At 39.6% G+C, this 27424-nt stretch overlaps 2 protein-coding genes across 8 annotated transcripts; one reads left to right on the top strand and one right to left on the bottom strand.

Annotated features, from left to right (window-relative positions):
- Positions 1-2026: 2026 nt before the first annotated feature.
- LOC131255669 (transcription factor bHLH49-like) lies at positions 2027-23836 on the top strand. 6 transcript variants are annotated; one of them, XM_058256455.1, is made up of 10 exons: positions 2029-3295; positions 5599-6528; positions 6889-7119; positions 7861-7926; positions 8012-8080; positions 11099-11170; positions 13423-13623; positions 17605-17692; positions 18500-18570; positions 23406-23836. In XM_058256455.1, the coding sequence occupies exons 2-9, from the start codon at positions 5782-5784 to the stop codon at positions 18538-18540; spliced, it is 1515 nt and encodes a 504-aa protein (XP_058112438.1). In that variant the 5' UTR covers positions 2029-3295; positions 5599-5781; the 3' UTR covers positions 18541-18570; positions 23406-23836. The 6 variants fall into 6 exon arrangements, with proteins under 6 accessions (XP_058112440.1, XP_058112438.1, XP_058112437.1 ...); XM_058256454.1 differs by lacking the exon at positions 23406-23836 and adding an exon at positions 19398-19625; XM_058256457.1 differs by lacking the exons at positions 13423-13623; positions 23406-23836 and adding an exon at positions 19398-19625 and having other exon boundaries at positions 2027-3295.
- LOC131255671 (uncharacterized) lies at positions 20000-27220 on the bottom strand. 2 transcript variants are annotated; one of them, XM_058256461.1, is made up of 5 exons: positions 26766-27220; positions 22994-23616; positions 22506-22614; positions 21769-22089; positions 20000-20255 (listed from the first exon to the last, which is right to left on the bottom strand). In XM_058256461.1, exons 1-5 carry the CDS (start codon positions 27003-27005, stop codon positions 20229-20231), a joined length of 1320 nt encoding a protein of 439 aa, XP_058112444.1. In that variant the 5' UTR covers positions 27006-27220; the 3' UTR covers positions 20000-20228. The 2 variants fall into 2 exon arrangements, with proteins under 2 accessions (XP_058112444.1, XP_058112443.1); XM_058256460.1 differs by lacking the exon at positions 20000-20255 and having other exon boundaries at positions 21363-22089; positions 26766-27219.
- Between the last annotated feature and the right edge of the window lie 204 nt (positions 27221-27424).

Below are 27424 nucleotides of genomic sequence, written 5' to 3' on the forward strand. Positions count from 1 at the left end.
CTTGAGTGATCTTCTTTCGTGCAGTGACCGCATCAACTCAAATTTCATTAAAAAAAAAAAGAAGCTGTGAAACTGGGAAAAAAGCTTCAGAAATGGAAGGAAGTTCGCCAAAGGAGATTAGAATCTGATGTGGGTGTATATCTTTTTCCTCTTTTAGCTCTTTTTCTCTGTTTACTCAGTGATTGTGTACTGACTTGTGGTGATTTTGAATGGTTTGGATGATACCTGAAATCAGTAATCTGATTTGGGTTTTGATTGGTTTTTATTTTGTTGTAGCTTTTTTGGTTGTTTCAGGCATTGGGTTGAAGTGGGGTTATGGTTTTTTGAGGGTTTTTATATGTAATTTGGGTGTTTTTAGAAGTGAAGTGATTTGGGTTTTGTTTTATTCATGTACTGGATTGAAGTGGGTTTTTTATTTTTTGAGGATTTTGATTTGTATTTTGGTGAATGGTCTGGATGATCTCTGAAGTTTATGTTATGATTTGGGTTTTTATTTATTTATTTATTTTTTAAATTTTGTTGTAGCTTCTTTTGTTGTTTCTGAAAATGTTTGCATACAGTGAAAGCGGAACAAACCAAATAAAATGGGATGTACTTTTAGGCGTGCATGAATTAACATGAACTTAAACCATACCTTTTATGGGGAACGGAAGACAACCGGCTCTCTCACCGGCCACCCTAGGGTTTCTACACTATGTGCCAAGGAAGCTTTCTTGGAGCGTGGAATGCTGTGGGGCTTCCTAGGCTACTCTCATGTATTTATAGATTAGGAAGCCTTTGCCAACAAGCTTTGTCATGGAGAGATCTCTCTAGAGTAATTCCTGTAAGTTAAATTGCAAACAACACCCACAATATACTTGCCCAACCACAAAAGCACTTTGACTGAGTCAAACCCATCCAAGTTTGGACATTTTCACGTGTACATTACATAGATGTACATGTTCACCTTGTCTCATGCTATCATACACGTATCATTCTATGTACCATCTTAAGGCCCACTGTCCCAGGCCCATTATATCCCACGGGCATGATTGATCATCCAAAATCAAATATGATCCGTTGATTTTACAAAATAATGTAGGTGGGGATTTTGAAATCAATTGTTTAATCAAAATGATTTACAAAATTGGGTTGGTTGGTCATGTTGATCAATACTTTTGATTTTTGATATAAAGCTAAACTTATAAAGTTCATAAATCCTTGTCGAGAATCCTAATCTCCATGAGAACGTGATCAACCACCCAAACATGATCCACCTAAAAGGTTCATATATTGGTGAATCAAAACAATCGATCAAATCCCGACTAGGACCCTAGGTCCTCCTCTCAACCAGTGTTTTCAGTAGTGCTCGTAGCGTAGCTAAAACACTACGTAGCGTATGCAAGTAGTGTAACTCCTTGGTAGTGTAAGCTACGGGGCATGTAGTGTACACTACATGTAGTGCAGCGTACAATGTAGCGCATGTAGCCTATGCTACATGTAATCTCGTTTTTAAAAAAAAGTTTTTCTTCTATGTTAGTTCAACACCTATTTTAAAATAGTGGTGACTCATCCTGATCACACGTGGCACTACATTAGATCCATATGGACCATTTAAATTGTGCTCCATATTGTAGATAGAGGCACTTAGACTCATCCCCATCGCACGTGGCACTACATTAGATCAATTTGGACCATTTAAATTGCGCTCCATGTCGTGAATTAAGCACTTAAATCAATCAGGATCATCCAAAATGTGGTCCATATTGTGAATTTATGATGTTTCGATCAATAAAAAGAGGTCACACGTAGAGATGTCTTAAGGCAAAGAAACAGAGAGATTTTGCATGGAAATATGCGGTTGATGATCCAGATTCGCAGTCAAACACTCATAGGAAATTTGCATTTTGTAATTTTTATCATATTTTTCTATTATTTTAATTAAAAAAAATTAGGCGTCGTGTAGCTTACGCTATACTCTATGTACCTTACACTACAGGCTATAGAGGGCCAAATGCCTGGCCATATGCTACGCGCTATTTAAAACACTGCTCTCAACACTAAGGATATGTATAACAAGCAAAGTGCAAGCTAATACCAGACAAATATATCTATCTTTACTTCCTAGATCCAGTCAATGTGTACAATGCACACACCTACACATGTGTGGAGACAATGTCGGATGGTAGAGACTCACCATATGCATAACAGTTACATCATGTATAGTGGTCCATGGATTAAGCTATCCCAACTTATCCGCTGACTATGACAATATTATAGGTCTATAAAGAGCTGAACAAGTTAGGCTTCACAATATATTTCATATCGAACTTATCCTACTTCATTCCTTGGGGATTCAAAGACTTGATCAAGTCTCCCAACAAATCCATACCAATCATATCAATTCCATGCATGCACTATAGCAATGAGCAGTAAACAAAGCAATACACACACACACACAATTCATTGGACTAAAAGGACATATATTCCAACAATTTCAAGCATTGGGATTATGCTTATTGAGTTTTTTTTTTTTCCTTTTCTTTTGAAGGATGACAATTTTATTAAGAAGTGGCAAAGCCGAATGAATATAAAGAAAAGTATAGAAAAAATACCCAACAGACAGGCTGCAAAAACCACTCGTACAAGCTACCACTAAGGGGAGCCAGCACCCAATTTGAGACCAAGAATTTGGCTACAAGGAGCACCCTTTATTATTATTATTATTATTACTGCTAGAATTGTGAAAGCATCTTGAGTTTTTCTTCTTCCAAATGGCCCAAACCCGCTAAGAGAAATAGCCTCCAGTTCTTCTTGCCCAAATTCCCTTGACCACCACCGTGCCACTGTCTGAAGAGGTCTTTAATTGAGGAAGGAAAAACCCAAGAGGAACCCAGAAACTACAGGATATGCTCCCAAACCTCTGAAGAAAAAGGACACCGCAAAAAGAGATGGCAAACAGATTCTGCATCTTGCTGACATAATGAGCAAGCGTTAACAATAATCAGGTCCTTCTTTCTCAAGTTGTCAATTGTAAGTACCCTATATCAGCCCACTAGCCAAGAGAAGGGGGCTACCTTAAATGGAGCACCATAAGACCAAAGGAAAAGGGTGTGAGCACAACTGTCACCACTAGAGTCTCTGGTCTGGCTTCGAAGGAGCATAGAAAAGAAAGGCTGAACTGAGAAAATTCCAGATTTGTCCTCAACCCAACGCACCGCATCTCCGCTGTCCATGAAAGACACTCTCTCCAACTGGGATAAAAGAGCAAGCAACTCCTGAAATTCCTAGTTATTAATATCTCCACGGCATAAAGGTGCCCACACCCTATGAAATTCCTTGTCATTGAGGGTTTTTCTATGCAATTTGGGTGTTTTTAGAAGTGGAGTGATTTGGGTTTTGTTTTATTCATGTACTCGCTTGAAGTCATTTTGTGATTTATTATTATTATTATTATTTTTTTTTTGAGGATTTATATGTTGTTGAATTTTGGGTTTCTTGAATTTTTTTATTTACGCTCTGGTTTTTTGATGATTTTGATTTCTAATTTAGGTGAATGGTTTGGATAATATCTGAAATCAATGTTCTGATTTTGATTTTGATTTTCTTACACACACACACACACAATTACACATATATTTTTGTTGTAGTTTCTTTTGTTGTTTCAGGCATTGGGTTGAAGTGGGGTTCTGGTTTTTGGAGGGTTTATATGTAATTTGAGTGTCTTTAGAAGTGAAATGATTTGTGTTTTGTTGTATACTCTTATTCATGTACCGTACTGAAGTAGGTTTGTGATTTTTCTGTGGCTTTTTTGTTGTGTAATTTTTGGTTTCTTGAAGTTTAGTGTTTTGGGTTTTGATGTTTTGAGGATTTTAATTTGTAATTTGGGAGAATGGTTTGGATGATGTCTGAAACCAATGTTCTGATTTATTTATTTTTTTAATTTTTGTTCTAGATTCTTTGCTGTTTCAGGCATTGAGTTGAAGTGGGTTCTGGTTTTTTTGGGGAGTTGATACGTAATTTGGGTGTTTTTAGGAGTGGAGTGATTCTGGTTTTGTTTTATTCATGCACTGGATTGAGGTGGGGTGGGTTTGTGATTTTTTTTTTAGGCTTATTCGATCGGTAATAAGGGATTTGTGTTTTTGGTTTTTTGAGGATTTTGATTTGTATTTTGGGTGGGTTTAGAAGTGAAATGATCTAGGTTTTGTTTTATTCACCTAGTGGATTGAAGTAGAATTTGTGATGTTTGAGGCTTTTTTGTGTTAACTGCAGGTGTTTTTTGAAGTTTGCTAAGTTGGGTTTTAGTTTTTGAGGATTTTGATTTCTAATTTGGGTGTTTTCAGGAGTGAAGTGATTTGGGTTTTGTTTTATTCAGGTATTTATTGAAGTGGGCTTGTGATTTTTTGTGTGTAATTTTGGGTTTTTCTTGTAGTTTAGTATTTGGGTTTTGGTTTTTGAGTCTTTTGGGTGTGAGTTTTATTCAGGCAATTGATTGAAGTGGGTTTGTGATTTTCTGAGGGTTGCTGTTGTGTAATTTGGGGAATTCTTGAAGTCTTTTGATTTGGTTATTTCTGAGGCTTAAAAAAAAAAAAAAACTATAAATGGGTCTTTAAGAAGTGAAATTTGGGTTTTAGTGAACAGTATCTGTTTGATATTATTTATTGTGATTTTAAGCTCTTAGTTTGAAGGGGGATTGTGATTTTTGAGGCTTTTGTTATGTAATTTAGGTGTTTTAGAAGTTTAATGATTTGGGTTTTGGCTATGCTGGCTGTTTTTATGTTATTTATTATTATTATTATTTTAATGATCTGCAGTATCAGTTGTTTTGGTTTTTTTTAGCTCTTGGTTTGAAGTGGATATGTGTCTTGAAAGTGCTTGCCTAGCTTGCGTAGGTACCTACCAGGATCACTTTCTCTAACATGGGAGAAATGACAAATGTGCATGAGATCCACCCCATCCATCAAGTGGGAGAAACACTCAGGTGGACCAGCCCATAAATTTTTACCTAAAAACTTCTTAGTTCATGTGGTATGTCTCACCTGAGTTTCGGAATATTGTGGTTATCTGGTAATTCTTTCATCCTGATGAGGCACATCAGATGAATGGATTTGATGGCATATAAACACCATGATGGCATATAAACACCACAGTGGGCCCTACACTAAACTAATAGTGGGTGCCCCATACCAACTTTTTTCCTAGGTTGTGGCCTCCCTGCGTTCTGGGTGGTCATGATTTTTGGGTTCCAAGGTGAACATGAGACAGCGTGCCTGAAGATTGGGGTGGATCTCATGAAAGTTCCACCCATGTGGCTGTTGCTGCCCCCCAGGGTACATTATCATGGTTCATGTATCTTAATTCGTAGAGGCTTAGTGATATTGGTTTTGGAAATATTATCTTCTGATATCAGCAGTTCTTATTTATTGTTTATTTATTTTTTGACTTCTTAGCTTGAGTATGTTGCAACTTCTTTTCCATGTTCTAAAATTTATGAATTATTTTGTATTTTGGAATTGAGGATAGATGTGCATATTTTCCCAAGTGATTTGGCAATTTTGTGAAGGTCTACCATACATTGATATATTAAATCAATGACTTGTTTTTTAAATTTTTTTCCAGAACTTGAGTGAAGTTGGTTTCTGTTCATCTTCAATACCTGTTCCAGAGGTTACTGAGCATTTGGTGATACGTTTTCTCATTTTTGGGGGAAGCTCTGATTCATTTGATTGATGTATGTTCAATACAACTAGGGGGTCCAGGGAATTTTTGGTGTCCACCCCCACCCCTTCTTGGTGTTGAAGGATGGAGTCGAATGAGAAGGATAAACTTGAGATGGAGAAGAGTGGGGACCACTTCAATTACCAAACATCTAATATTTCATCCGAGTGGCAATTTGGTTGTGCCAATCTCGCAAATCTGCCTATTGATTTGGTTCCTACCGACAAATCTGTTGCAAATCCATTGATTGGTTCTTCTGTTTCAATGGTAGAGTCCTTTTGCCCCAATCTTTGGGATCGTCGAGGGGGTGGGCTTTTACAAACTGGAGCCGGAATCCTCCCTCAGAGTTTATCTCAGTTCCCTACCGATTCTGCTTTCATTGAGCGGGCAGCACGGTTTTCATCTTTCAGCAATGGGAATGTTAGTGACGTGGCGATGTTCCCGTTTGGCATTTCCAAATCTTTGGGTCCTTATTCCATGGGTAGTGGGATCCAAGCGCCGGAGGTTCTGTCTGCTAATGGTTTGAAAGTTGCCTTGGGGTCGCAATCTCTTAAGAAGGAATTGCATGTGGCTGAAGTTTCCAATGCTGTTTCTCCAATTGTTGATCATGGGGCAACCGAAGGGAATCCGATGAGTGCTGCCGAAAGGGAAAAGGGGGGTAATTTGATGGCATTTGATGAAGGGAAACATCGAATTAGGGTGTCGTGCAATGAGTCTGAAGAAGCTGACTTTAGTGGCGGTGGTCAAGATGGACCGATGATTTCGGATAATGCTGTTGGGGAAAGTTCAGGTAGAGGAGTTAGTGCCCAGAAAAGGAAAAGGAGCAGTAAGGTAGACTCCTCTCTCCCTCTCTCTCTCTCTCTCTCTCTCTCTAATTTATTGTTGAATGGTTTAAAATACTATCCAATACCTGGCATATCATCCTAGAAGTTGCATTGTTTTGACACTGAGAATGTGCTGTCTTTCCTATATCAATGATAAAACACTAAATTAAAATGGCGAATACGTTATTCATAAGAGCTGGCTGATATTTGTTTGGAACCAATCTTTAAAACCAATTTGTAGATGGTTAGTGATGTTTCATCAAATTATATTGGTTTGATTTCTCTTTGCTTCTTTTTATCCATTGTCTAAGCTTTTTCTCTTGCAATTCAGCTGCATGCAAACATTGTTAATTGATTTTCATGATAGCACCTTGAATTAGACCAAGTCAAAGGAGTTGAACAGTCATCAGTCAAAACTGCAAAAGAGAGCATTGAAGCAACAGCGAAAGGAGAACAAAAACCAAATTCAACACTTACTAGGTCTACTGGAAAACTAGGTAAAGAGAGCTCTCAAAGTTCAGATGCCCCCAAGGAAGATTATATTCATGTTAGAGCACGGCGAGGACAGGCCACAAACAGCCACAGCCTTGCGGAAAGAGTAAGCATTTTGTGGAAAATTTCGGTTTTGAATGTACCTGAGGCTGTGTTTGGATGCGGAAATGAATTGCAGAAATGAGTTCTATTAAAATGAAATGATGCAACTCCATAACTCTCATATTAATTTTCATAGTTGGGAATACACTCCAGGGCTTTGCTAAGCTCATGTACACAGCACACATGTGCTAGCATGGTATGATAGTTTTTAAATCCAATCCAACTGTTTGGCACCACTATATTGATGCCCTAGTCCAAGAATCAGGTTGATCCACTGGTCAGGTGAGCCACAGTTCACAAAACATATATACCGGTTTGAAAAAATTGGCTGAAGTTTTGTAACCCACCCAGCTGTTTCCATTATTGGGCCCACATGCTGATTGGACCATATTGATTTTTGGGACCAATCTGATGGATGGATTGGATCTCTCACCTATGTGCCATGCATTCACGTGTGGTGTGTACAGAGCTCTACTGCATGCATGTGCATGCTTAGAATGGTGCTACACTCCAAATTGCAATTATGTTCCTTTCAAGTTGGCCTTGGGAGGAATATGACCACAATATTGAGCAGTACTTTCTCGTTCATGAATACTAATAAAAGTAACTAGAATTTGGCTATTTCCACTTAACTGAACTAGTTATTGCAAATCAATTCAATAGTGCATCCAAACACGGCCAAACTTTTGTTTTAAGCTTTTGGAAAGAATCTAAGTGGGTCGAACTGCATTGATGTGAATTGCAGGTGAGAAGGGAAAAGATCAGTGAAAGGATGAAATTTCTTCAAGACCTTGTACCTGGCTGCAGCAAGGTAGTTGAACTACCTTAGGGTGGTTAAGCCATTTGAAATCCAGTTTGGTAGTTTTAGTTGATGTTCTGAAAATTGGTGGTTGCAGGTAACTGGTAAGGCAGTCATGCTAGATGAGATTATCAACTATGTACAATCACTGCAGCAACAGGTTGAGGTGGGCCCCTAAGGATGAAACTTTGTCTGAGAAATGCTAATATTATTCGTTCATCATAGAAGTTCTATGAAGTGCCATCACCATTGTACAGGTGGAGAATGTTATGGGTGATCAGGACTGTTAATCTGGTGGCCCTCCACGGGCCATAAGTTTTACAGATTGAACAACTCTGACCATCCAATTGTTGAGATTTTTACTGTTTGCATGTGGAGTTGTCTAGTGGCAATTTCCTGCAAAATGACGGTGTCTGGACTCTGGAAACTTCAAATTTTCTAACATCATGGTTTCATTGGGAAAGCCCCGACAAACGATAAGCAAAATGTTATCAGATGATCACCATATTGGAAGATTTGCTGCCTGAACAGAGTCTTGCTTACTGCTTTTATATATATATATATATAGGGAAATGGTACTATGAGATTGACCTCATGGGAACTTCCCATGAGATCAAGCTATGTGGGTCCCAATGTGATGTGTGCCGAACATCTACCCCATCAGTCAGATGCACCATTCCATGGTGGGCCATGGGCTTAAAAATCAAGTCAATCAATGACTTGGGTGGGCCACACCACATACAACAGTTGAGAGGGTTTACCCTACTATTAAAACATTCATAATCATTTATTGGGCCCGCTGAGATGTGGTTCAAAAATCCAGACCATCCATTGTGTGTGTCCCACTTGGATGAGGGGAGAAACCAAGTTTCAGCCGCATCCAAAACACAGGTGGGCCCCACCAAGTATTTTATATGTTTTAGGCATGTCTTCACACGGTTTTAGATGCAATGGCCCACCCGAGTTCCGTATATGGCTGATTTTTTAGATATCCCATAACCTATAGGGTACCCATCAAATGCACGGTGTTGATGTTTGGCACATATCACGGTGGGGCCCACACAGCTCGACCTCATAGTGCCATTTCACACACACACACACACACACACACACACACACATATATAAATATAACTCTCAAGTCCAACCGGTTGGACCACAAGTTATAGTCCACCCAGTTGATAACTTCCAACCGGTTAAGAGCATGTGACATCAAACCCCTTGAATAGGTTGGCCCAACCGTGAGGATTGTCTAGTTAAAAAATCAGCCACATCCACTTATTGGGTAGACTATAACATGGAAAACAATTTGTAGCCATTGATAAATAGAAAATTACAAGTGCTTGCCATTTGAAAAGTGAATGTGGCTGAGTTTTACTAAAGGCGATCCTCATGATAGGGCCAACCTATTAGACGGGTTGGATGTCGCTCACACATCACAAGTTGGAAGTTATTTGATGGGTGGACTACAAGTTATAGTTCAACTGGTTGGACTTGAGAGCTACTATATATATATATGTATATATATATATATATATATATATAGAGAGAGAGAGAGAGAGAGAGAGAGAGAGAGAGAGAGAGAGAGAGAGATTGCTCACCTGCGCACCAGTTCTCACGAGGAACTCATGAGAACTTTTTGACAACTCATCTCCCGTAATATGAGCCCAAAATTTGAACCATCTATGTGATGCAGCACCCCATGAAACCCCTAGGGCCCAACTTTTACCCCGATCCAAAACTTTGGTGGGCCATGGCAAAAGAGAGGCAAATAAAGGGAGGAAATTGTTTCGTTTTTCCTTGGCCCACCAAAGTTTTGGATCGAGGTAAAAGTTGGGCCTTGGGGTTTCATGGGGTGCTGCATCACATGGATGGTTTAGATTTTGGGCTCATAATATTATGGGAGATGAGTTGTCAAAAAGTTCTCACGAGTTCTCGTGAGAATTGGTGGTGCGCAGGTCAGGGTGTTCCGTAACGGTCACGGTGGCCGTAACGGCCACCACTGTTACGTTTACGATATGGGGCATAACAGCTGTTATGGCCACTATGGTCTCTCTTTTTTATTTTTTATTTATTGAAAAAACCCTTGAAAAAACTTGTATCTGCCCCTTAATGTTGATTAAAAAGTATGAAAAACCTATATATGTCCTGTAATAGACCATTAAGGGACTAGTATGACCTTTATAGGGGATGTAACGTGCAGTTAACGGCAATTACGGGTCATTTTTTTCCATAACAGCTGTTACGATCCCGTAACATGTAACGGTTGCCACCGTTACCTTTACGTAACAGCCTTTACGGCCCCGTAACGGCCTTTACGGCACATCATGGCGCGGGTGAGCATTCCTCTCTCTCTCTCTCTCTCTCTCTTAGAGGAATGCTCACCTGCGCACTAGTTCTCACGAGAACTCGTGAGAACTTTTTGACAACTCATCTCCCGTAATATGAGCCCAAAATTTGAACCGTCCATGTGATGCAACATAACCCCTAGGGCTCAATTTTCACCCTGATCCAAAACTTTGGTGGGCCATGAAAAAAGGAAACAGTTTCCTCCCTTGATTTGTCACTCTCTTTTGCCATGGCTCACCAAAGTTTTGGATCAGGGTGAAAGTTGGGCCCTAGAGGTTTCATGGGGTGCTGCATCACATGGACGGTTTATATTTTAGGCTCATTTTACGTGAGATGAGTTTTGAAAAAGTTCTCGTGAGAACTGGTGCGCAAGTGAGAGAGAGAGAGAGAGAGAGAGAGAGAGAGAGAGAGAGGAATGCTCACCTTTGCACTTGTGTCATGGGCCCAAAATCCAAACGGTCCATGTGATGTGGCACCCCATGGACCAATTTTCACCTTGATCCAAAACTCTAGTGGGCCATAGCAAAGAGATGCAAATCAAGGGAGGAAACTATTTTCTTTTGCCATGGGCCATCAAAGTTTTGGATCAAGGTAAAAGTTGGGCCCTAGGGGTTTCATGGGGTGCTGCATTATGAGTTCTCAAAAAGTTCTCAGGAGAACTCGTGAGAACTGGTGCACAGCTGAGCATTGGGCGACACACACACACACACACATATGCTAATAGTAGATTTTGCATGTCTGTAATCTCCTCCTTGATGGGATTCATGATAGGAAAGGATTATTAGCTTTCTTTTCTTTGCTTTGTTTTTATTTTTTGGTTGTGTTTGTGGTTTCAGTTTTTGTCAATGAAGCTTGCAACTGTCAATCCGCAGTTGGATTTCAACATTGAAGGGCTCCTCTCAAAAGATGTAAGTAAAGTCCAAATTATTTAAATATAACTGCCTTATGAACTTACATCATTTCCTATTTTTGAAGAACTCGAATGAACTTGACTAGATCAGATTTCATCAAGAGTCTACAAAACCTTGATTTGGTAATGTTTTGATTCCGACTCAAACTCAAATTGACGAACCTTGGAAATTGAGAGACAACTTGATGAAACTTAACTCGCCAAAGTTCAACAGACTTCATAATTTTAGATATTGAATGTTACCTAGTCTTGGGGCTGTTTGGCTACATTCCTCTTGGTTTTTGCATTCTCCAAGAGAACCCATTTCCCAACAAAACCTGGGTTTTGATAGCCCAGCTTTTGCTATGGATGGTTCCTAGTTTGCTAGAATATGTCCATGTGGCCATTGATTTGATGGTTATGATCATATGATCAAAGTGAGTTTTGAGAGCGATGGACAATTAAAGATAAGAACATGATATAAGGTAGAAACCAGCTATAGTTTCTAGCATAATCAAAATAGGCTGTCCATTTCCTAAGCCATTGCTTGGATAATTAGAATTATCTGATAAAGTATTTTTTGAGAAGGGTGGTATGCAAGGGCATTTTCACACTAGGCTCGAGTGGGGTGGCCCGTGGGATGCAGGGGCACACTTGGGGTGGGTGGCCCATGCGATGTAGGCCCCACCCGTGTGAGGTAGTACCCATGTGAAGTAGGGCCCACGAGGGGGGTTCGGCCGAGGTCTTAACCTATGGGATGTGGGGCCTGGGCTATGAGATAAAGGGATTAATTTACCATGCTCTATAGTTCGAGCTTTTAGAGCAAGTGGTTAATTGTCTTGCATCAGGTGAACAATCAAAGGCGTTCCGACATGGTGGAAAATGATTATACCATTTCTTAGCTATTGATCGGATGGTTAGGACCATTTGATTAAAGTGACTTTCTTGGGAGGATGGGCAATCAAAGGTGGGCCCCACATGATGGACGGTCCATATCGCTCATCAGACCTTAGTAATATGGACTGTCAATGTCTGATCCATTGATCAGTTCATTTGGATTATCAATAGTAGAGTGATTTTTATTGGACAGGCAATCAAAGGCGGGCCTTACATCAGGGATGGTCCAAATCAACAATCGGACCTTTCCTAGTATGTCCAATTTGGAATTTCCATGTTCATTCCCATTATCTTGGTAAGGATCATATGATCAAAGTGAATTTTGCAAGGGATGGGGAAAAAAGAAAAGAAAAAGGATGGGCCCTGCATGATGGACAGTCCAGATCATTGGTTGGTTCTCCATTATAATCAATATAGACTGTCCATTTTCCTTTCTATTGATTGGACAGTTAGAATCCTTCAACCAAAGTGATTTTTGAGAGAGATGGGGCCATGAAAGGAGGACACATGATGGATGGTCTAGATTGATGGTAGAATATTTTCCAATATGATCAATTAGGACTGACCATTTTATGGCAGTTTATCAACTGTTTAAGGTTGGCCAATCAAAGTGATCATTGCGACTTGTGAGTGGTTAATTAGAGATAGTGCCCATGATTTAGACACCAACCAACCAATTACATCCCAAGAAAAACCACGTGGGACTAGCAATTGAGACACTGCATCCCAAGAAAAACCACACTATAAACCAAATAGAGTTTCAAGTTTCAACTAGACAAAACTTAGATGTTTCCAGGAAACACAAACAATTTAAGTGCCACAAGTTAACAGGAAACAAGACACAATTCATTTTTGAGAAACCGGACAGTCTTTTGGTATTCAAAACTTTAATAAAATAAAATAATCGCTCGAGTTACTTGACCTATTAGGCTTTCAAGTCGTGTTTTTGAATTTCAAAATCTTGGTAGTTCCAAACCAATGTTTGTTATAAGATGTTTGCTATGGAGTGACCGACATGCCTCCTTGGAGATGCAGGCTTGCTCTATGAACACCTGCCATGCTCCTAATACAATCAAAACTGTTGATCTGGTGGGCCAACGTGTTGAGAGAAAAAAGAACAATATCCACATTCAATCAACGAAATTCCTTGATTGGTTCATTGGGTTTATTTAGTGACTGTTTTTTGGGCTATGGCATGTCCATGTGGTGACAAGTTCGAACTTTGATGACTTTGATTGCTATGGATGTTTGCCATGCATATACAAGGAAGGCTTATGAGCCGTCATATCTTTCCACTTGTTTTAAGGTGAGCATGATAGCTTAGATTATTTCATAATAGGTTGAACATTTTAACAGCCAATTTGTTCCTTCTAGATTCTTCAAGCACGAAGCTGCGTGCCATCCACTATTGGATTTTCGCCTGATATGGGCATTTCTCATTCTCAACTACATGCATCTCAACGAAGCCTGATTCAAGCAGGAATCCCTGGCATTGGGAATCCTTCAGATATGCTTCAAAGAACTATCAATTCTCAATTGACTGCCATGAATGGATACAAAGAACTCACACCTCAGGTTTGTTTCGTACCAAACTCATTCATCCACAATACTTTTCCTTCTGTTTTACCAGTGTTTTGACTTTTAAATAGTGTTTAGTGTATACTGTAGTGACCACCCCTAGGCAGTGTGTGGCATAAGCTACGTCAAATGTAGTGTGAGCTTCATGATACTTCTACTTTTTAATTAAAATGATAGGAAAAATATGATAATTAGTAAAAATAAAAATAAAAAATAGCAAAAATAAAACAAAGGTGTCATGAAAAAAACATGTTCATAACAGTCCCACCATGTGTAACCATGTATGCCATCCAACCTGTGCATCAAGTGATCACAGTTGTGATGACTAATGATGGGTTGCTGCAAAAATTAAGGTATCCAATCACCAAGCCGGCCACGCTAGAGAAAACAATTGATTGTCACCCTCAACTGTAGCGTGGTGGCTTACATGATGCTTGGATTAAACCTGCTGGACTATACAAGTTGGAGAATAGGCCACAACATAGAACAATGCATAACCACCAGAAAAATAAAAAATAAAAAATCAGACCTCCAATCATCATGTGGGCCACACCATAGAATTGTCAAACAACCACTTTCTCCAAAAGCTCAAGCTATCAGAGTGTGCTGTATCAATGTATATCAAGGGACTTTATCATTTCAACAAGAATGTTTCGTGCAGGGTGGGAACTCCGCACGGGAACATACTGACAAGGGTGGAGGGACACTCACACCATAAATAGGCCGGGTTTGATTTCCCGGTCCCTGATCTGGACCTGATTTTTCTTTTACCCCCCGTGGGAGAATAACATATTAGTGGGGCATATTTGCTGCTCTCGAGATTCGAACATAGGACCTTCCGCTCTGATACCATGTCAAACAACCACTTTCTCTAAAAGCTTAAGCTATCATAGTGTGGTGTATCAATGTATATCAAGGGATATCACTCCAACACCCCCCTGCATGTGTGGGGTGGGAACTCTGCACAGGAATATACTGACAATGGTGGAGGGACACTCAACACTATAAATAGGACGGGCTTGATCTCCCGGTCCTTGGGCCGGACCTGATTTTCTTGACCCCCTGTGGGAGATCAAGCCCGACATATTTATGGTGTGAGTATCCCTCCACCCTTGTCGGGTATTGGAGTGCTAATAAAGTCTCTTGATATACATTGATACAGCTTAAGCTTTTAGAGTAAATGGTTGTTTGACAAGAATACAATGCATATCCACTCCAAAAAAAAAAAAAAAAAAAAAAAACACCACTGTAACATGGCGGACCACATGATGGATTGGATGAGTTTGATCCCATGCCATATGCACACTATAGTAGGCCCCACAGAAGAAACAATTGGAGAACAAGCTTATTCTACAACGTTGCATAGGAATTGGCCTCCCCAAAAGAAAAGAAATTGAAAAATGACCCAAATCAAACAAAATGAAATAAAATTCATTAACTAAGATTAAGAATAAGAAACATACCTTTTTTAAAGCTTTAAATCAATAAAAAATTCTTAATCTTGACGCTTCACGGCTGTACCGATGTGAAATGGAGGAATTTCAGCTTCTCCTTTCATTGGGCTCCAATGGCCCCTTGAATCATAACCAGCCAATGACCACAGAACACGAATGCAGTTCCTACTTGTACAGAACACGAATGCAGCCAACGACCCTTGTATAGAACACTCATGTATTAATCTTTATGTAAGAGAGATGCTCCAGTGCTCTCAGAGAACTACAATTTGTAGTGTTCCTCATTGCATCGTTTCACTTGGACAGCCCCTTTGATTTATCTACACTGTCCATTAAGTCTAGAACACATTTAATAGGCTATCATACAAAAATCTGCTGATCGAATGCTCCAATCCATCTTTTGATTTGATGATGTTTTCCTAGCGATGGATATGATGTTTACAATTGCCTAACAAAAGTGATTCTTTAGAATCATAAACAATCCAGGATATGCCATAACAAATAGATGGATGAAATTGTTGATTGCATTTACTTTTGTGTAAATTATCTTGAATGTCCACGTTGACAACCATTGATCAAATGGTTCATATTTGTTCCATCGTGTTCGATCGGTGTATGTTTGCGTTGTAGCCTACGAAATTTCATGGAACCTAATGAACAATCTAATTCTATGGATTGTACTTAGTGTCCTGAACTCCTAATGGACTGGGAGCATTATAACTTGGCGTGCTCTGAGAGCACTGGATTATCTCTCATCATGTGATATTATCTTTTCATTATTGATTCATCTTTATGGATGTATCAATGTGTTTCCAAGGTCCTGCATGACTGGATGCCTTGTATCCACATGCCTGTTCCATAGCTCACCACAATGTGCTTGCTTTTGCGTATCGACCAATGTTTTAAATAGCTACGCTATGTAGCATGTAGCTTACGCTACGTAGCGTAGCATAGCCTTAACTCTACATAGCTCATGAAAATAGCTTAAGTCGCATGTAGCCTACGCTAAATCATAATTTGCATACGCTACATGCTACGTAGGCTACGCTACACGCTACGTAGGCTACGCTACATGCTATGTAGCTCACATGATGTTTTCAATGATTTGTTATATTTTTCTATTTCCAATAAAAATTTGTTAACCTTTTTTACGCTTTTAGTAAAATAATATAAATAACAATATTAAATCAGTTTTATTGCTCTTTCTTTACCTTTATACTTAATCATTGCCCTTTCCTATTACTTTAGGTTGCATTTTGTTGCACCAAATATCATGAAATTTTGTTAAATTTCATTATTAATCAGTCTAATCTGGTATAGGATATCATAGCATTGGTGTAACCAAGCACCTTCGTTAAAAATCTAGAAGTTGCATGTGGCTTACGCTACATGCTATGCAGCTTTCGCTTCATCCTTCAATGGGGTGAATGCTATGCTACACGCTATTCGCTATTTAAAACACTGGTATTGACTCCTGCAACGGATTCTATGGAGAAAGCTTTGATATTCTGGCGGAGTGTGATAGTTGGTACACCGTCACTAAGAACTTCTGTGCAACAGTGCAGGTTATAGATAACTTGAATTAAAAGTCCAAATGGTGGTTCACAGTTTGGGTGGATGGTAAACCAAAAACTATACTGCTTTGGTTTCTTAAGCGGCTGAGTGGTGGACATTTGGTGGATGTTCGAAATGAAAAACAATAAAAACTGATCGGGTTGGGTGAGGTCGGGTTCTTAGGGTTCTCAGGTCAGGTCGGGTTAGGGGCAGAAAACTCCAAAACTGATTCGATTCAGGTCGAGCAAATTCGAGTTGGGTTATGTTTGGTTGGGATTGATCAGGTTGGGTCAGGGTCCTTGGGTCAGGTTAGGGTTGGAAACTCCAAACTGATTTGATTCGGGTTGAGCAAATTCAGGTTGGGACTGTTGGGTTATGTCGGGTCGGGAATAATCACATAAATTTGGGTTGGGTTGGGAATAATCACATAAATTTGGGTTGGGTTGGATCAGGTTGGTTTGTGAGGGTCCTTGGGTCAGGTTAGGGATGGAAAACTCCAACCCATTTGATTCGAGTTGAACTAATTCGGGTTGGGTTATGTTGCGTTGGGAGACATCACATGCATTTGGGCCAGTCGGGTTGGGTCGGGTTGGGAATATTCGCATGCATATGGGTCAGGTGGGTTGCTTTCGGTTTGAGTATAGGCCACAGGGAAATTCGGGTTGCGATCATGATCGGCACCTCAGGTTGGAATCCGGGTCAGGTTGCAGGTCGGGCTCGGTTTGACCCTCAAACTGACCCAACTTGGCCGATTTGCACCCCTGGGCCCCACTGCAGAGGTTAGGATCATTCAGTTGATTTGACATTAGGATGATGTTATACACTGCGGTCCGATATTTCCACATTTTTATTTGAGTTAATGTATGCTGCATGTATTTCTTCTGGGTGCCTGCATATGAACCATCAACACTGGCAAACTATCAAATAACTCCGCACTTGTCAAATTCTCATGGGCTGCTATTTTCGACAGATTACCAATGGATGGGATGAAGGGTTCACCAATATGGTGCAGATGAGCTTTGGTGCGAATGCCCCTTTGAACACTCAAGAACTAAATGGTAAATAGCACTTGTTTCAGTTTTCAAGAATAAACTGCCAATCTTCGGCTGAAAATTAGGTGTACTAGAGACTTATCCAAATCCATGCTGACCAAGTTGTGGGCCCCATCTTGGATGGAGCATGTCCAACCAGGTAGTCCTAACCACAAGCTTTGGCATTACCCTGAAAGCCACACTTACCGCATGGTCCATATCATCCAATCGATGGCTATTTTTAAAAGGGAAATAGTCGTTGGACCAAATTCATTGGCAGGTCAGATGGTTAGATGGTCTGATCATTATGATTTTTCATGATATGCTCCATCTTCTGTGTGAGGCCCACGATTTGGATGGTCTAGATCAACTTGAAAGGAATTATAGGCTCCTGTAAATCAGAAAATGTGTAGTTTTCCGATGCTTGCGAACGCATGTTTAATGATCTGAACTGTTCATATTATGGGGCCTCATTTTGAAGATCCTAAGCTCTTAACTGTTCAATTATTCACCTATCCTCCATTGATTGGGTCACATGCTCTTTTTTTTTTTTTGTTTTTTTTTTTTTTTAAAATAAAAAAAAATACCATTACTGTCTCTCTGTGGGCCACAAAATCAAATGGTTAATGGTTGATGTGCTTTGATCTTAAAATATTTTGTGGCATCCAACATCCATGGAGGGTCCCAGCTAACGCCCAGTTCACCAAACCAGTGGGCCCCATATGCATAGGAATCCTACATTCCAAACTATACATTTCCTGATGAGCAAACCATGTGGTGGAGGAATCACCTTCATTTTAGAAATGGTGTGAACATCTTACATCGGCTGTGCAGGTTTGTTGCCGCCTCCCAGTCACAAGAAAGTTGAGCTTTGATTGTTTCACATCCAAACGCAACCCACCCCGGTATTTCATTTCCTTCCGTAATCATTCGTTTCCCTCAGAATCGCTAAGGCGACAGGGATATCTCCCCCATTTCATATTTCTTGTGGCACATCTGCCTCTTCTTCAACGTAATTGAATCACAACCACCTACTGACCCTTGTACAGAACAAGAATGCAGTTCGTATTTCTCCCCAAATATATATTATAAAGCCCAACGGCTCTCTCTCTCTCTCTCTCTCTCTCTCTCTCTCTCTCTCTCTCTCTCTCTTTTACTGAGTATTGCTATCTTGAGAACCGATCACCCACAACACGGCTGGCTGCATGGTAAGCCAGTATGTAGTCCCATCCTTCCCGCCAAAGGGTCACCTGCATAGAAACATCCAAGCCATGTAAACTATGGGCCCCACTATGAAGATAGCCTGTCCCAAAAATCAGATTGGTTCACTCATTAGGTAGTCTACACATGTATGCTGAGTAGAACCTTGGCCAATGGCCATTGAAGGATTTTGATACAAGGTTTGTGATTTTCGGATACAGTGGGGGGTCCATTTTCATGGATTGGAGCACCCAAGAAAGATGGAATGCATGCTAAGTCGGCCTATCTCTGGCTGTAGGTGGTCATTCTCTATAATTACTATGACTCAATGATACTTGCAGATAGAGATGTCAATCTGCTATGAATGAGATTTTGAGGGTTGAATTGCTTTCCATGTGATGGGTTTGCGTAGAAAGGAAAACTCAAAATCAGTAATGGAATTTTGGCTCTAAAAATCTCAGTTTGTTCTTATTTTCTTTGGATTTTGGAATTCCAAGAAATGGGTTTTCTTTTTCTTGTTTTCATCTTTCAGAAGGTTGGAGATGGAAGTTGAAGGTTCCTGTTCATGTACTGCACAAGATCAGATCATGTTACATTTTTCAATGATACAAGTATATCCTCACATCTTTAGGTGGTTCAGATTGTTGATCCGACAGGTCCCACAATGGGTGATGATCCAAGTCATGCAAATTAATGGTAATGTAGTCCACATTTCAAAATGACCAAAGATTCAATGGCCAGGATTGGATACTATCATGCAGGAGTTACTTGAAACATAGCATTTGGAATCCCTCCCAAGCATCCATGGGTGGTGGTAGACTCATATGGACCGATTCCTTGTCTGTGGAAGATCTTTTCCATCATCTCCAACCAAATCTGAGAACAATCAGAGTCGTTCATGAGGTGGGTCCCAACGTATCCTGGCCCAAAAGATCAAGCTGGCTACATGTTACATACACCACACGGATCAAATTGAGTGGCATGTGTAACAAATGGCCTGGATTTCACCTGGGCTTGCCACATGGGCACATGTGTCTACATGTAGGTGAGCCTGCAGATGTGATTGTAACAGATTGGGAGAATATGGAGGTGCATGCATAAGGATGCAATGGAGAGGCTGATGTGACAAAGACAGAAGAAATTCATCTTCTCACTTGTATAATAAAAGAAGAAATAAAACAACAATAGAGAAAAAGAGTCACAAAGCCTCTATGAAAATCAAGTCAATACAAGGGAAACAAAGAAATCCATGTTCTCACTTACTATAATAAAAGAATATAAAGAAGAAGAAACCAAAGATTGCAAACTACTCCAATGGTAAAACCCTCAACATTGTCCTCAACATTGTCCTTGTTGTGATGGTTCATTCCTCTTGTTCTACCTGTTGTTTCTGCACAAGGTAAACAAGAAATCCATAAGGGGCTGTTTGGGAACTGATGAATCTTGATTAGGTTTTTATTTATTTATTTATTTTGTGGAAATTCTACTCTGTTTGTCAAAAAAATGTAAAAGAAAGTATGGGGTACATTTTCTGTTTTCTAGGTTTTTCAATCAAATTGATGTATCGATGTCAATCGAACAGGTCCTGAATCGATTTTCGTAGCAAGAAAAGAAAATAGACTGCTCTCCTAAAACAAGTAGAAAATTGTCGTCTGAATCTGCAATTTTCAATTTCCTAGGAAATGATGGCGTTTGTTTTCTATATTCTCGTTTGGGTTTTTACCAATCCATATGGAGATGGGAATCTATTTTCTCATTTCAGTTTTTACCAATCCATATGGAGATGGGAATCTATATTCTCATTTGGGTTATTTACCAATCCATATGGAGATGGGAATGCATAATGCTACTCTTTCCAGTTGTGGTTTACTAGGGGTTGTATCATGTGGATCATTTGACTATCTAATATAATTTAATATTAAAAGTATAGCATTTTTTATAATTATCTTAGCCTTATACCAATTAAATGGGATTTGTTGTTTCACTTTATAAAGAGTTGAATTCCTTAGCATGAGTTTAAAATGTTATATTGTCAGGATTCATGAGGGAAGTTCTGGCATAAGTTTTATGTTGGCTGCTAACTTAATGCAACCTTCCTTTATCTCGGAAGTGGATTGCGTCTTGCCCCCACTTAGAGCTGTCTTTCCCTTGCCTGGGCAGACTCAATGCATCCATCCTTTTTCCTAATCCTTTCATGATATGATCCCAAAAATGAAGTAGATTCAAGGCTCAAGTGGACCACTAGTGGGGATTGAACACTTACCATTTAAAACTTATTAGGAGCCGTAGAAGTTTTGATCAAGCTTATATTTGTGTTCTATATGACCTTATTAGTAGGTTGGATGGCAAATTATCATCATGGTGAGCCGGCATGGATAAAAGCCCATACATCACAATGGGACCCACAGAATCCCTTCCTCGATGAGTCCGCCCAAGTAGTGGCAGGACACGATCCGCTTTCCTTTATCTTGGCTTGAGACATTATATATATGAAATGATGAATATTATTATTATAGATATAGTACTATACTTTGGCATGCATTACAGAAATCACAATACAAGTTATCTACTTCTAAATATAAATTTACATTGTAATGTAATCAACACTAACAATATATAACCTTAATTTGGGTTGATAAGAATAACGAACAGAATCACAAATGATCAGTAGTGCTGATTTTGCGATTTGGATAGTGCAATGTAGGGGGTTTTGGCAATTTAGATTGGGTGAGATAGATGTATGGAAAGACAACGATAGAATTAAAAATGAAGCTTGAATTTTGTGCGTGTGACGATGAAATGTGATCTCAAAATGGTCATGTGTTCTTCGTGTCGCCTGAGTTATACTTGGGAAATCAAATGACTAATGGGATTGATTTAACGCTCGGCATCAATGGAAGTACCTGCATTTGAGTGCAAATTTCAATAACTTCAGCTAGAGGAGCCCAATCACCGAAATTCCTTTCGATAAACTGATAAGCAATGCCGCTTTTCCCACTACCGACTATGAAGAGCCCGCCCTTGATTTCGCCTTCTCCTTTGTAGTTATGGTCTAGTCCAATGGATTTGGCGCGCTTGTAATTTGCAATGGCGCGGGGATTGAAAACAAATCCTGATATGAACTTATCTTTCATCAGCTTCCCACCTCCGAGCGCTTTGAAAAATTCTAAGCCTCGGTCGAGAATTACAATGCCACCCCAATAACGCGGCCAGAAGTCCTTAACCTGAAACCATTTCAATGAAATTCCAATGTGTAGTTCAAGAACAGCTTGATGGATGAAGAAGCATGAAGTTAAGACTGTTTGGATTCCCAAGCAAACCGAACTGCGATTCCCTTGACCCAATCTTTTTTTCTCCTTATCATTCGGGAAAGACAAGAAAATTTCACGGTAGCAAACATCATCTAGAATTTCTCTTTGATTCGAACCCATAACTGATGATAGAACTAGAATATATATATTATTTCCTATGAAGTTACATTCCTTTTTGAATGCAACATGAAACTACCCAAGTTGTGATTTGATGTGAAGAGTGTCGGTGTGAATGCTAAGAAAGGCATTATTTCAAGTTCATAAAGCTAAAGATCGCAATTCGATTTGATGGTGCGTCCAAACGCGCTGCTGAAGAAATATTTAAGTACCTCAGCGTCGATTTGTTCATGAAGAACGGCGATTAGCTGAAACCCCAACGCATCGAATATGGGTTTCCTTAAGTAGAGCTGGTGTGCTTCAGCTCGGCACATGATGCACCTGAATACGGTTCAAGTAGAATTGCATTAGTTACAGAATGTCTCGCCATCAATTTATGCAGGGCGGGAATCACTATGCACATTAGCAAATGGTGTTAGAAAATCTGGATTCTCGATTCCCGCCCATCGCCAATGTACAGTGCTGAATTTTCAAAACACAATCCAGTTCTGAATTCTGATTTCCAGTGTCCAATGTGGAGTTGGAGGTTTACAGACAACTTGAAATGGTGACTAGAATCTAATTTTGAATTTGCATAGGGATTCTCGCCTACCATCGACGGAGCAGTAGGAGCTCCTATATTGCCCCTCCCACAATCCAACGAGAAATCAAATATGGCAATTCAGAAACCCTCCTTCAAAAAAACTGGCCTAGAAATTACCCTGGACGTCGAACACACATCAGCAGAACTGGTTTTTCCAGCCATAATTCGGAAGCCTTCATGGGTGGCGTTTTCAACTTCAGCATCGAATCCATACCGACCTTATACTCGGGAGCGAGCTTTTGAACTGAAATGCTCTCAATTGAAGAGTACGGAGCGACATTCTCAACCACCGGAGGAGGTTGAACACAGCCACACAACCTTGATTCTGCTGGCTCCGATGCGACAATCCCCTTAAAAACATGGCCTTCTTTGATCTTGAGGTCTGCAATCGATTGCTCGATCGACTGTTCGTAATTTGCAGCCCCCCTTAGAGTGGACCTTGCACTTAGTATCTTTCTTGAATTCACAGGCATAAGGTCGCGCCCTTGGATGCTTTCACTGATGGAAGATGTGGTTCTTCTCCTTGCAGGCTGAACATTAGAAGGTGCCATTGAAATGCCACATGCCATTGCTCTGTCGATGAAGCGGGCCACGTGACCTCTTCTCATGCTGTATTGGGAAGAAAGAACAGTGGTGGTCAAACTCAGAAGCTCGGTTAGAGATCGCCCAGAAGCTTCAAGCCTGTCTCCGTATTGCATCAACGCACGGTCATGAAGGTATGATCTGATTTCCAAAACATCCTAAAGGAAGAACACAAACATGTATAAAGACTTGGAAGGTAATCATGAAAATTCTTGTTTTTATGGCGCGTTTGGATGCATAAGTGAATTGAATTGTGAAAAAATCAGCAATGATTCTTTTGAGTTCTACTGGAATTTAATTGTAATTTGACGCCCAGATCCTCAACATGAATGATAAGGAAACAACAATTTGGAAATTTTCACTTTGTTTTTATGATTATTGTAATCCACTTCAATGAGGCATCCAAACACATCTCTAAGAATTCAAAGTAAATCCATTTCATCAGCAAGAGCAACATAAATACATAAATTCAGATAAGGAAGACGAAAATCAATATATAATGGACTGGATCCGTAGCAGCCACCTTGAGAAATACTATAAAAGGAAGAAAACACAACTATATCCAAACACACTAATAATGAAAGTATGTAAAATTGATTTGTGGGAATTATTTTATCATGGAGTACTGTCATCTTGGACAACTGTAATTAAGTCTGCGTTTGGTTGCACCAAGTATCAGTAATTTGGTGCAAACATCATGAAATTTCATGATATCTAGTGCAACCAAAGAGTCTAAAGGAAAAAAAAAAAAAAAAGGAAAGAAGAAAATCGAAGTGTAAACATGGCAGTTGAGTGCAATTCCATAGCGGCTTTGTGAAATCTCCCACACCAATACACGCGTTGCAATGTGCTAAACATCGAAGCCATCCATCAGGTGGGTCCCACCAAACAGAATGCCTAGTCGCAAAAATAAGGCTGTTTCACTCATCATGTTGGCCATGGGATTCAACTAAAACAAGTTTTGTAAGCCATCATCATGTTGCAACCCATACGACGTGTGGACTCGCTTGGTTTTAATTGGGGCTGGGACATCTACAAGGTGGGGCCCACCTGATGGATGTGCTTGGATCTCTCTAAGATCCAAACTTATAAAAGAGAGCCTAAGATCACTCAATCACTAAAAAAAAAAAAAAAAACTTTGATTTAGGTTGCGTTTGGTTGCAACATATATCATGGAATTTCATGATATTTCCACCAAACAAACTAGACTAATTAACCATGAAACATGATATTTGTTGCAATTAAATGCAGACTTAAGTAGTTGGTGATTGGTAGAAGCCTCTGAATCAAGGAAGAAGATCCTTCTTAAATGTCCTTCTGTGAATTACAGAGAAAGATCAAGAAAAAGCACTGGTATAAAATTTCACAGTGAATTCCATACAGTAACTCAACAAAGAATCCAAAAAGAATGTTCAAAACTGACACCGATGATTAAAGAAAACCATCTAATCAATGCGCATGATCATCTTCACACACCCAAATTCATAGGGAAGAAGAAGAAGAAGAAGAAGAAAGAGAATCCATACAAAAGAACTGGATTGAAAAAAAGAGAGAAAAAAAAAGGGACCTTCCATATCTCAATCGTGAAAATTTTCCAAGGAAGATCCAAAAAGGGAAAATACCCATTTTGGTTTAGAAGCCGATTATAGAGAGCAGCCACCCATTCAAGGAAGAAGTTCATTCTCAAACACCCATCTTCGAATAACAGAGAAAGATCAAGAACATGGTTTTAACACAGTCCTATGCAACAATTCAATATAAAATCAGCATCGCTTGCTCTAATATTACAGAGGCATATTTGCTGGATTCAGACACTTGACCTTATCCTCTGATACTATGTCAAATCACCACTTGCTCTAAAAGCTCGAGCTATTAGAGGATGGCATAACAATGTATATTAACGAACTCTAACACTTTGAACAAGGTGAGGAACACTACCTAACCCTCATTGTCATCACTTCGCTTGTGCTTCTGAAAGAGGCTTCACTAATGAAATTCTTATAAAATCTCAAATCAGATCATTTACTCTTCAACAAAGGAAGCCTAAATCTCTTCTATAAAACCATTTTAGTCTTGGCTTCAATTCAATACTAAACTAGTCCGAACTAATTGAACCCGCCCGACTCAAGCAAGTCAAACCGATTCAGCCCCTGACTCAACTCACAACTCGACTCAGCCACACAAATAGGGTCCAAGTTCATGGTCTTAAAAGTTAAAACCATGATTAGAGATGGGCATCGAGTCGAGTCGGACCAAGTTAGGCTTTACCCGACTTGATCTAGTTTTGAAATAGGCCTAACTCGAACTTGATTGAACTTGGTATTGAGGCCAGCATGCCTGACCCAATCCGAGTCCAGCATGCCTGACCCAATCCAAGTCCAGGTCTGGCCTGGACTAATCCGGACCGAGTCCGACCCGATCACAAGTACTGAGTCGGGTTGAGTTGAGTCGGCACCAAGTTGGGTCAGGTGCACAGGCCGAAATCACAACTCAAAACCTAGATTCACTTGCTAGAGTTGCACAGGCCGAAATCAGCTACTTGGCATCTTAGATCTGAAATGTCAGATCTGAGTTTTTTTTTAAAATATATATGTATGAGTCGAGTTTCGGATCGAGTCGAGTTAGTACCGAGTTGGATTTCGGGTCGAGTCTGAGTTATTGGGTGACTCGAACTCGAATCGGTTTGAGTTTAGATTGGACAAAGTCAACTCGATTTGGATCGACTCACCCACTCGGTTCGGATGGAGTCGGATCTAAATGAGTCAGACGAGTCGAGTTTGCCAAGTTGAGTCGTTTGTGCCCATCTCTAACCATGATCAAGAACAAGCATTAGTATAAAATTTCATAACGAATTACATGTTCCATTCAGTGAAGAATTAGAAAAAGAACATTTAAAACTAACACCAATGATTAAAAGAAAACTGCTTAGTCAATGAACATGATCATCTTCAACGACTGAAGGAGAGAAGAAGAACCGATACAACAATTGAAAAGATTATCTTTCTATTGCTCAAGTTTCTAAGAATGAAAAATTAATACCAAGATCAGTTCAATAGCAAAATTTCATTTAAAAAGCGGATGACAGACAACCACTACCAAATCAAGGAAGAAGATCATGCTCAAATACCAATCTTTGAATTACAAACAAAGATCAAGAACAAGCATCCATATAAATTCAACTAAGAGTCTTAAAACAAATGGTTAAAACCAACATCGCTGCTGTTTAATTGATGAATATGATCAACTTCAAACACCCAAATTCACACAAGACATTGGATTTAAAAAGAAAAAACAAAAAACAAAAGACCTTTTGTCGCTGAGTCATGTTGATTGAGTTCATATCTTCAGAACTCATCATCTTCAACGTAGGCACATCATCCCAACCTTCTGCCAACAGCTTTGGAATGAGCTCTTTCAGAACTCCATCCCCGACGAAGTCATCCATCGAAAAGGATGCCATTTTTTTTCCCGAAAAGGAGATGGATCTTCGCCTGAGATTGAGATCAAATGAAAAGGGTCCAAACAGGTATACAAACAGCTTGATCATAAGTCGGCCGTGTTATGATTCCAATATATTGGGTCCCACCAAAAAAAAAAAAAAAAAACTGTAGTATAGATAGCATCTTGTAATAGAAGCCGAGCCGTTCTCTCTGCTTCGACTATGTCAATGATGTAACAGTTAGTTTATTATATCTCATTCAACAAATCCAATCAAATAAGTAAATATTCACTATAACCATTAAAAGTCCACAAAAATCAAATTATTTCAAATGCAACAGTCAAATTTGATACAATTTACCTGGTTTTTTTGAATTTTTACAAGCTGGGCCCCACAGTTGAATTCTTTGAAACCCTTGATAGGTCCCACCTTGAAATGGATTTGTATTATGATTCTCCTTGATGAGAAAATCACAACCTTTCAATTTGTGGTCAGAGCAAAGATGGTTATTTCATGTGGCATCCATG

Source organism: Magnolia sinica, chromosome 9 (assembly GCF_029962835.1).
Source record: "Magnolia sinica isolate HGM2019 chromosome 9, MsV1, whole genome shotgun sequence".
Classification (NCBI taxonomy): Eukaryota; Viridiplantae; Streptophyta; class Magnoliopsida; order Magnoliales; family Magnoliaceae; genus Magnolia; species Magnolia sinica.